Source organism: Notechis scutatus, chromosome 1 (assembly GCF_049901735.1).
Source record: "Notechis scutatus isolate UNSWTSFEM ecotype Mainland chromosome 1, rNotScu1.2, whole genome shotgun sequence".
Classification (NCBI taxonomy): Eukaryota; Metazoa; Chordata; class Lepidosauria; order Squamata; family Elapidae; genus Notechis; species Notechis scutatus.
The window spans coordinates 48,872,431-48,884,181 of NC_142009.1; the positions used below are offsets into that span (position 1 = coordinate 48,872,431).

The 11,751-nt window shown below is 43.9% G+C and overlaps 1 protein-coding gene across 3 annotated transcripts in view; it reads left to right on the plus strand.

Moving 5' to 3' along the window:
- Nucleotides 1-11,751, plus strand: part of RCOR3 (REST corepressor 3) — a 33,757-nt gene that overhangs the window by 11,664 nt on the left and 10,342 nt on the right. For all 3 annotated transcript variants that reach the window (XM_026683029.2, XM_087963439.1, XM_087963425.1), the window contains exons 4-5: nucleotides 10,474-10,526; nucleotides 11,461-11,622. In XM_026683029.2, coding sequence (XP_026538814.1) covers nucleotides 10,474-10,526; nucleotides 11,461-11,622 — 215 coding nt within the window. The remainder of the gene's footprint in view (nucleotides 1-10,473; nucleotides 10,527-11,460; nucleotides 11,623-11,751) is intronic.

Below are 11,751 nucleotides of genomic sequence, written 5' to 3' on the forward strand. Positions count from 1 at the left end.
TTTGATAAACTGCATTAAATAGAATCCTAGGAATTAATATGTATAAGGATTACATCACAGATTATAAGTCACAACTTATAAAACATTTCATTGCACAAATTAATGCGAAACTGATATGCAGGTGATACAAACATAGTTTATATATACATACACACACACACACACACACACACACACACACACACACAATCAGTCAACAATCAAATTACCTCTGTGGATATTGTATTGATTTCTATTTGAAAATGCTACTTGGAATTTTATAATGTGCAGAGCATCACTTGCTAAAAAGAACATCAGTTTTTTTAATGTTAAAATATTTTTTAAAAGGTACATCTTGAGTGCTATTACTATTTTGTGTTTTGACCTCAGTGCAATTAATAAATTAAATTTTCAGAATGTAATTGACCTGTCGAGCAAAAATTATCCAATCTGGTAAAATATTGAATATATATCCCTGCATTTCATATGTATACACTTTCAATCTAGAAGACATATGTTGTGATATAAAATCAGGCATAATGACGAGCAATAAAATAATCTGCAGTAGCATACTGTGAACATGAAGCATCCTGTAACAGTAAACCAAATATATATGTGCTCAGTATTTGGATGCTTATGAATCTGGAGTTTTAGATGAGGCATTGATTGGTTGCAGTGTATGCTGCTGAATTATAATCAATTAATAACAAAATAATTTTGTTCTAATGGTTTAGAACAAAATAAAGTAAAATCACTATCAAAATAAACTGAAGTACCGTATATACTCGAGTATAAGTCAACCCGAATATAAGCCGAGGCACCTAATTTTACCACAAAAAACTGGGAAAACTTATTGACTCGAGTATAAGCCTAGGGTGGGAAATGCAGCAGCTACTGGTAAATTTCAAAAATAAAAATAGATACCAATAAAAACTTTCAATAGGACAGTTGAGAATAAGTTTGATGTTCACAATTTCCTCTTTGAAAGAGACCAGTAAATAGGGAACAAGAAGATGAAGAAAAAGAAGTGTGTTTTTTCACACTTTTCACACTGCAGTGAACAAAAATGGCATCGTAGGAACAGGCTTATTCTCAGTCCAAAGTTTTTTTTGTGATTTCTTCCCTGATTTAAGGGAAATTTGGGAAACGATATCACTATCATGAAAGGTTTAATTGATTCACTAACCCAAAGAAGATGATGATGACAGTGGGAGGCAGGAGTCACTCTCTCCCTTGCAAGAAAAAAGCAAGAGCCGTTCTTATGATCTCTCTCTCTCTCTCTCCCCCGTAATACAGTCAAGCCCTTTCCAGCACGCGATCTGCCGCCGCAGCTTTGTACCTTGCAAATGCAAAATCCGGGGTTTTTGCATTTGCAAGGTGCAAAGCGGCGGGCAGATCGCGCATGCTGAAAGGGCTTGACTGTATTACGGGAGAGAGAGAGATCATAAACGGCTCTTGCTTTTTTGCAAGGGAGAGTGACCCTGCCTCCCACTGTCATCAACATCTTCTTCTTTTGGTTAGTGAATCGATTAATTTGGGAAATGATCTCACTATCATGAAAGTCAGTGTTCTCTGCCCATGGGCGTTTGGAAGAAAACACCCGGCATATCCACGCGTGTGTAAGGGGAATCAGAAATCCCGCGTTCAACGCCTAGTACGCAGCTGTGAGCAAACTGGGAAAACCTGATTGATCAGAAGGAAGGAGGCAAAAGAGGGAGGGGTGGTGGTGGACGGAGGTCCCACTGGTATTTGTGAAACACTTGGTCGGCAGCGCTTAAAGTCAATGTCCTGGCTCCCACCCACCCACCCACCCAAAGCCACGAAGTCCCCCAATCGCGCAGCCCAGAATGCCCTCCACTCAGGGGCAGCAACGACGCCCGGTGTTTCCCGAGACAAGAAGCTCCGCCGTGCAATGAAAGCACCCTGGCTCTAGGCTCGCAGGTTCAGAAAACAACGCGAGCCGAGGTCGCTTTGGCTCCGCTCAGCTTCGTTTCCTCAGCCCCAGCTGCTTTCAGTCCGCTCGGGAGGAGGAGGAGGAAGCGAAGCTGAGCGGGCAGGCGACCTCGGCTCACGTTGTTTTCTGAGCCCTAGAGCCTAGAGCTCAGAAAACAACGCGAGCCGCCGCCACCACCTCCTCCCGAGAGGACTGTAAGCAGCTGAGGCTGAGGAAATGAAGCTGAGCGGAGCCGGCGACCTCGGCTCGCGTTGTTTTCTGAGCCCGCGAGCCTAGAGCCAGGGCGCTTTCATTGCACGGCGGAGTTTCTTGTCTCGGGAAACACCGGGCGTCCTTGCTGCCCCTGAGGGAGGGCGATTCTGGGCTGCGCGATTGGGGACTTCGTGGCTTTGGGTGGGTGGGAGTGAGGACGGACGGAGTCCGTGAAGTGGGGCTTGCCTGCCCTTGCTGGCTGCCTCTGCTTCCTTAGGGGCGGGGAAGGGGGCTCATCTGGACCAAGGGTGAGTCTCCCCCTCAGTTTCCCCTGCAGGATCTTCCGTCGCTTTTGCCTTCTCCCTACATCTTCCCTCTGTTAAAAATCCCCACACACACACACACACTTATTTTCGGGCGGATAGATTTCGTGTCTGATCATTCTCACATGGCGGTGGGTCTTTCCCCCCTCCTAAAAACAGTTAGAAAAAGAAAAAAACAATATATCTTCATGCAAGAACTTTTCTGCTTCCGATTACCCCCATGCTTAAAAGTTGCAAAGGAAACACGGAAGCAGGGAAGCGGCTGCCCAGCTCCGGAGCTCCACACCATTTTTTTTTCAGAGGGGAATCTGACTCGAGTATAAGCCGAGGGGGTTTTTTTCAGCACAAAAAATGTGCTGAAAAACTTGGCTTATACTCAAGTATATACGGTAAATAAAACATCCTAATAGATAATTACCAAATAAATTTTATTCCAGGTGGCACTCAATCAGTTCCCAGGGGTTCTTTGAAAGGAAATAGCCTATATTAGCTTCCAGAATAAATAAATGTATTAATCCAAGATAAATATACATGTACCAGAGATGGTATTCAGCAGGTTCTGACCAGTTCTGGAGAACCAGTAGTGGAAATTTTGAGTAATTCAGAGAACCGGCAAATACCACCTCTGACTGGAGATTTTACAGTATCCTGCCATGCCCACCAAGCCACGTCTACAGAATCGGTAGTAAAAAAAATTGAATCTCACCACTGATGTGTACATACTGTTATCATCTAGATACTTAGAATTTTTATGCAGTTTATGTCTGCCATGGTAACTTAAGAGTACTCTTTTGGTCAGAGGTTCATATATCTAGTATGGTGTCCTTGCATGTTACTGTGTATAGCCAATTCTATATATTGCATGATTGGCTTATGGATTCATGAATCTCTGTTCAACAGTTCCTTGCTTCAAAAAAAACAACTTATAGTTTCATGAATCCATGTTGCTATATTTTTCAGTTACCAAAAAAGGGCGTTGGTACTTACCTGATACGCCCGTTCTCTGTGAGCTGTGAAGAGCATCCAGAAGTGGAGGTGCTTCAGTCTCTTCTGGAAAGGCTGGGCTTAAAACTCTGGGACGCTCCTCCTCCTCCACGGGACACCTCCTCAGCGTCCCCCAGTTTTGCGAAGACTGAGTGCCAAAGTCCGGGACTCATCACCTAATCTAGATCCCTGACTGGAACGGAACCCCACCAGATGGAAAGAAATGGGTGGGGCTGGATGCTCTTCACAGCTCACAGAGAACGGGCGTATCAGGTAAGTACCAATGCCCTTTCTCCCATGAGCTGTTCAGAGCATCCAGAAGTGGGATGTACCAAAGTTTGGCCTGTCCTTAGGGAGGGACTCCGTCTGGATCGAAATCCACTCCTAAATTCTGTGGACCCTCTGCAGGACTCTTCTGCCAAATGAAGTGTCCGCTGAGGCATAGACATCAATTTTATAATTTCTGACAAAGGGAGATGGTGAAGCCCAAGTTGCCACTCTGCAAATTTCGTCTATGGAAGCCCGTGTGGCCCGTGCTGCTGATGTTGCCGCACTCCTTGTTGAGTGGGCTGTAATGCCTTTAGGAACTGAGATGGACTGGCATTCGTAACTTTTAGCTATGGTGGCTCTCAACCATCTACCGATGGTCTTCAACGACACCTTTGGCCCTAAAGTGGACGGGTTGAAGGATAGGAATAGAGCCTCAGATTTTCGAAATGCCGCCATGCGGTCTAGATAAATGCTTAAGGCCCTTCGAACGTCAAGTCGATGCCATTGATGCTCCAGTCTATGAGATGGTTTCGGACAAAAATTTGGAAGCACCAACTCCTGCGCTCTGTGGAAGGCTGAATTTACTTTAGGAGTGAACGATGGATCCAATAGGAGAATCACTCTGTCCGCATGAAACACGCACCAGTCCTTTCTCATTAACAGTGCCGCCAATTCGGAAATCCTCCTTGCTGATGTGATTGCAATTAGGAAATCCACCTTATATGTCAGGAATTTAAGACTAGCGGTTCTTAAAGGCTCGAACTGGCCAGTTGTAAGTGCAGTTAACACCTTGTTGAGGTCCCAGGTGGGATAGCGGTGAATTACAGGAGGTCGTAAGCACCCTTAAGAAAGCTGCGGACATGTGGATAGTGCGCTATGGAACGGAGGTCACCCCAGGCTATCACCGAGGCTAAAGCCACCACCTTTCTGTGTAAAGTATTTGGAGATAGGCCCTTGGTCAACCCCTCCTGTAAAAAGGCCAATAATTGTCCTATTGATGGGGCAGTTGGGTCGATGTTAGACCCCTGGCACCAGCGACAGAAGGCAGACCACGTGGCCTCCTATATACGATTTGTTGAGGACCGTCTGGATGCTTGAATGGTGGCAATAGCATCCTCTGAAATCTCTTGGGCCTTTAAACGGCTCCTCTCAACCTCCATATGGCTAGACTGAGCCATTGTGAGTTCGGGTGAAGTATTGGCCCTTGGGAGAGGGAAACCTTTGACGGTGGAATTTTCCAAGGTTGTTCTCTTGACAGGTCCTGTAAATCTGTGAACCACGTTCGCCTGGGCCAGTAAAGGGCGACCAATATCAATTCCGCTTGTTCCTCCAATAACTTCTGGATCAACCTGGGTATTACCGGGAGTGGAGGAAACGCATATAGAGGCCACTGACATCGCAGGGCATTGACGGCCTCCGCCGCCTGAGTCGGGTACCTTGAAATATACGGGGTAATTGGGCATTGCGGGGAGAGGCAAATAGATCGATCACCGGTTTCCCAAACCTCCGCACTGCTTCCTGGAAGACAGACGGGTGTAGGCGCCACTATACCTGATCTATCGTGGCCCTGCTGAGCCAGTCTGCTTGTGTGTTTAAGGCCCCTGCTATGTGTTCTGCCTTGAGCGAAAACAGATTGGCCTTGGCCCACTTGAACAACTTGGCCATCTCCAGCATCAGAAGTTTGGAGTGGGTACCCCCCTGTCTGTTTACGTGGGCCTTGGTTGTGATATTGCCTGTCAAGACCAGAACATGGCGTGATTGGAAAAGGGGTATAAAACTGCGTAACACCAGATGAACTGCTCGCAGCTCCAACAGGTTGATGCTTTGTGATTGTTCGGAAATAGTCCAAATTCCCTGTGCAGTGTGGGATTGGAAGTGAGCTCCCCATCCTACCAGGCTGGCATTGGTTGTGATTGTTGCCCTGTAAGGTTCCTTGAAAGGACACCCCTTGTTTATTGTTTTTTCCGACCACCAGCGGAGCGATCGGAGAACATTGTGTGGTACCTTTATCCGGATGTTGGAAGTGGCTCTTCCGGATCACTGGAAAGGTATCAGGAACCATTGTAGCTCTCTAGAATGGTATCGAGCCCAAGGCACAATGGAAATACAAGAAATCAGTTTCCCTAACAGTTGAGACAGCACTGCCAGGGAAACCCTCTTTAAGGCTCTGATCTCTCTGGCCAAAGACTGGATACTGTTTAACCTGTCCTGAGAGAGAAAGACCTTGCCCTCCACGGTATCTATCACTGCCCCTAAATGAACTAACCTAGTTGTAGGGATCAAATGGCTTTTATCCCAATTTATGGAAAAGCCGTGACCTTGAAGGGTCTCCAGAGTAATCTTGGTATCCAATTTTGCTTGATGTCTGGAAGATGACAAAATTAAAATATCATCCAGATAACATTGTAAGCGAATAGATTTGATCCTGAGTGTGGCAGCCAAAGCCGCGAGGACCTTGGTAAAAGTCCTAGGGGCCGAAGCCAGACCAAATGGTAGGGCGATATATTCGTAGTGCCGATCACAATAGCAAAATCTAAGATATTTGTAGTGAGCAGGTCTAATTGGTATATGTAGATAAGCCTCTGAGATCTATAGAGGTCAGGACATCGTTCTCTCTGATGCTGAGCAGAATGGACTGGAGAGTAGTCATCTTGAATTTTCGATAAACCAACGTTCAGACGTTTGAGGTCCAGAATTGCCCTCCAGCCCCCCGAACTCTTTGGGACCACAAACAATAGAGAGTAACAGCCTTGACCCCGCTGTTCAGATGGGTCCTCTCTAATGGCCCGAATATGTAGAAGATGATTGATAGCCTCCTGCATCAACGGGGGCCGTGGACCTAGGGCTCCTAATGAAAAAGTTTGGGGGGGGGGAGGATTGAAACTCTAGCACCAAACCAAACCTAATAGTGTTTTTGACCCACGCATCAGAGGTGGAGCTGTCCCATTGATCAGCAAACAATTTTAGCCGCCCTCCAATGGGAACTGCTGTCAAGGACTCACTTGGGGCGACAAAAAAATTGGCCTCCGGTGCCTCTGGGGTTTCTTCTGTTTTGGCCTCCCCGCTGACCTCTATCGGAAGATTCAGACCTATCCTGTCTAAAACGGCCTGTAGCCTGATGTTCCCTGAGATCTGGGAACTTATGGGCCTTAATAGTAGGGCCGAAAGGAACCCCTTCAAAACAACTGGGGCGTTCTTTTTTCAGACCTCCGAAAAAGAGGGGGAAGCACTTTTTTCTTGTTTCTATTCTCTATAAGGAGGGGCTCCAAGACACTGCCAAATAATTTATCCCCCAATATTGGGGCTGATGCCAACTTGCATTTATGCTTGGTATCCGCCTGCCAATGCCTGAGCCATAGCAGTCTCCGTGCTGATACGTGAGATGCTATGGCCCTAGACGAGAATTTGACTGCATTAAATGTGGCGTCGGCGGAGAATTCTACTGCTGCAATAATTTTAGCTATGTCCTGGTGGGCTCTGACATTTGACGCCGGCAATATATCCCTCAAGTGGAAGATCCATCGTAGGGAGGACCGTGTAAAAAAGGACGCTGCTGTAGCTGCCCTCATGGCCCAGGCGTCAGAAATGTGTGCCCTACGGAGTGCCAACTCTGCTCTCTTTTCTTCCGGTCTCAGGACTTCCTCGGCCTCGTTGGGAAAGGTTGAAGAAGAGGCCAGTGCCACAATGGGCTCATCCACCTCCGGCGTTTTGAGAAAATTTGAAAACTCTGGTGCCAAATTATAATATCGTTTATCGTACCCTGTTGGGGCTGGGTATGATACTGCTGATGCCCATTGATTTTGTACTAATTCAGCAAACATACGAGGGAGAGGAATGGTTTCCGCCTCATTAGCCGGTTGTGAGAATATTAGATCCCCGGATTCGTCCTGAGACCCTGTTGACAATGGATGAGGGTTTGATGTGCCTAGTTTAGCGGTGTTCTTTGCCTTGAACAATAAGGATTTAAAGAGGTGCGAGCGAAAAAGGCCAGAAAAGGTAGGTTGGTCTGGAATGAGGCCTTCGTCGTCCGACATTCCCCGTTCTAGTGGGTCAGCCTCTGACAACCCCAAGTCCATCTGATGGATCCATGGAAACATCCTGATCCTCAAATTCCACCTCCTCCCGAAGACCCTGGGCTGGTATGTTAGGAATATTGGGGAATACCTGAGTTTGATGTTGTCCCATATGCACAAAGGATCGAGCGGACAGGGATCCCTCATCCGAAGCGGCCGAGAAGTGTCATCCTGATGGATTGCTGAACTCCAGCCGCAGTGCCCCTTTGAATCGCCATCTCCATCCATTTCCTCATTTCGATGCGGATAGTCTCAGGTAGGCCGGCTACTGTAGGGGTGAAGGTTGCCTCTGGGATTAGCCAGGCAGTGCTCATTGGAGGAGATGTGCCTATGGGAGGTTGTCCAGAAACAGCCTGCCTGGGCTGGGTAGATAAGTCAAAGGGCCCCATCAATGGACTTGGGTCCTGATCAGATTGTTGTGTCATAGCCATCTTGTCTGCCTCCCTGGCTCGTTTCTGCAATTGCCTTTCCAAAGCTAGGTGCCATCTATGGGCATCCTTATCTGCCGCCTTAGAGGCCTTTTTGGGGCCCACTGGCTTATCTCGGGACTTATTTGACTTGGAGCGGAAAGAGTTGTCACCTTCCATTGTGGATGACTGATTCTCTTGCCTCTGACTTTAATTTTTAATTAATGTTTTTAAAATTATTATTATTATTATTATTATTATTATTATTATTATTATTATTATTATTATTATTATTATTATTATTATTATTATTATTTGTACTTTGGGGTGATGCCTTCCCCTGTGGTTGAAAGTAGAACGCTCCTCCAGGAGAGTAAGTCTATATATATCTATATATATACATGCCCATATACAGGTGCCTATATCTATATGTAAAACTGTGCATATGGTAAACAGTATCTAAGGGTCCCCAACAAGGGAAACCCCCAAGCGCTCCAAGCGAGAACTTTCTGGATCCCTGGTCCCCAACAAGGGAAACCAGCTATACAGGATCTGAGGTGGATTCTTTCCTGTCAAAACAAAACGTCCCGCTGTTTAAAATGGCACTTGGGGCTTCACTCCAAAGAAATGATCCAAAGGCAATTGCAAGGAAATTCCTGTTTAATGACTAGCCTGCTTATCCAACGTCAGCCAGACAAGGGAAAGCTAAACCCAGGGAGAACGAAGTGGGAAGGTACTGCCCCGGTCCCCAAAAAGGGAAACAGCGGGAAATGGCACCTGTGATATTTAGGCGCGAACTTGAACCAGCCATTGAAAAAGGCGGGAAGCCAGAATCTCCGCTGCTAATGTCTGAGAATTCTAACGAGCCGCTGCTGCTGAGGCTTTAACTTGCGAGTTAAATGCTCCTGTCAGACGAAACGGCAAGGCGAAGTGAGCCGTGGCTGCGAGCACTCCGCTACGATCGCAGAGAAGACGATCGGAAAGTTAGATAAGGTAATTGCCTGAGGCAGTCACCTCAGGCTGCCCACGGAGTGGCAGGCACCACTAGTTACAAAGAAACTGTTTTTAAACTGATCGAGGCAACCTAATAGAGGCACAAGCCTGAAAAAAGCCAAATTAAATGGGAAAGATTTTTACAAGCCGAAATAACCCAAGAGCAAACCTGAATCAGAAAACCGTTCCAGTCAGGGAGTGCACAACCTCTTACCACGAAGGCTGAGCTAAAACTGGGGGACGCTGAGGAGGTGTCCCGTGGAGGAGGAGGAGCGTCCCGGAGTTTTAAGCCCAGCCTTTCAAGAAGAGACTGAAGCACCTCCACTTCTGGATGCTCTGAACAACTTATGGGAGAAAGAAAGGATTCCTAATTGTATGACAGTAGGATTTAATTCTTTTAAGAATTAGATTAAGAGCAAAATGTTTTAAAAATGGGGGAAATGACAGTTGAAACCATTGCAGTTTTGTTCTAGATTGTTAAATATCTGCATCTCAATTCAGAAAATTAGTTGTTCCAATGTTTGAGAAATGGCATCAAATTAACAAATATATCACATTTTCATGTTGCATATTTCAGGGCTTAAATAAAATCTGCCCTTCTAAATGAAATATTCTTGCTCCCTGTTTTTTATCAGACTTTTTGAACATGTCACATTTATCTCTCCACATTAGTTTTATACTTCTAGCTCTCTTCATCTGATTCTTCTTCTCTTTCCTTACTACCTTTATTTAACCAAACAGAGATCTAACCTGTTTTTCAATAAAGATCAACAGTGCAAAAAAATAAACACTGCATTGAATCTCTTTGTATTGCACTCATATTTGAGTGTAATATTATTACATTGAAGCAGAAAAGAGGCTTGAAGGAAGAAAATTCAAAGTACCTATACAACTGATGAAAAGGTGTTACAAAGCTCTGGGGCAGTAATGAATTGGATTTTAGACTTTCCATAGATTATTTCAAGATGGGCATTTTTGTGCTTATTGTTGGATTATTATTTTTTTACTACACTTGAATCAATGTAGGATTGCAGTTTTGATCAATAGCTTTTTTCCATTTCTATAGAATGTTTTCGGTATATGCATGTTTAGAGATTGAATTGAGAAATGTATAATTGAAGCAGGATATAAAGATAAATAAAATAATACTTAACATGAGCACAAATATATATTTCAGTATTTAAATAAACCAGAATGAAATAATATGGGTGCAATGTAATCAAGAATCCAGGATCCTAAAATGTTTTTTTTTCTATGAATATATTAGAAAATAATTCTAGCATCCTTCTGTTACACAGTGGATGAATACATTGCTATAGCAAAGGAAAAACATGGATACAATGTGGAACAGGTAAGAATTTAAAAAGATTAATTAGTACAAGACAATTTAGCATTTTTCTTTGCAGGGCTTTGATCAGTAAAACTATACAATTATAAAATAGCGTGTATTGTTTGAGAAAACAGAGGAAATAAGGAATGTTTCATCTTTTGTTCCTTCTGAAGGAAGTAAAGGGGAAAAGAGGGCCCTTCAAATATCCCCAGGGAAGAGCTCTATAATAAAAGGGGTCACTGGTAAAAGTCTCACTTCTGATATCAGCTAACCTAACTTCCGAAATGAGTGGAAAGTAGTGTTAAACGTCAGGTTTGGTTTGGATATGAAAGGGAAGATCTTCAAATTACCTCAGTGTCAGCTTATTTAGAGAATGAATGAAGCCTGTGGCCCTCTGGACAATTAAAATGTCAACTCCCATTAGATCCAGCCAGAATTGTCAGAGATGATGGAGCTGAATATTTTAGTCCCAAATTATCGTTTTTATTTATTTAAACAAGTGTAGTTATTTCAGTGTAAATATTACTTGCATACTGTAGCATAACAGATACTGTTCAACAATGTACTTGAAACTTCTCCTTTGTGAGAATAATTCAATAATTTGGAAAAGGCAAAAATCCTTTTTTTTAAAAGTAAACTCTTTGAACTTGATTATAGTTCAGTGCAGGCTACAGAATACGGAATATAAGCAGAAGAAAGGGATTAAATGGCAGTTATGTTGTTGTTTGCAACAATATATTGTACAATGAGAAACTTTCCATTTCTTTTTTTTTTACATCAGAATATATAGTTTGTATTGGAGAAAGTATTAAAAACGTTAAATGTAGCTAGGTGGATAAAATGTGCCTTCTGACAAACCTGGATGTGCTCTTGCACATCATTAAGATAACATAAGAAAGTAAAAGGTCAATATGGCACATCATGAAACTTATACCTGTTTGGTTTTTTTTAAAAGGCACTTGGCATGTTGTTCTGGCATAAGCACAACATTGAGAAATCCCTTGCAGATCTCCCGAATTTTACTCCTTTTCCAGATGAATGGACGGTTGAAGATAAAGTCCTTTTTGAACAAGCATTCAGTTTCCATGGAAAAAGCTTTCACAGAATTCAACAAATGGTAAGGAAATAAATGGCTGCTCCACCCCCTTCAGAGTATTTCACAAGTGTCAAGAGAGTAAATGGTATATGATTGAAGACAGTGGCTAAGACAAACTACGCTAAGAATCATATTTTTCTTTCCCAGATA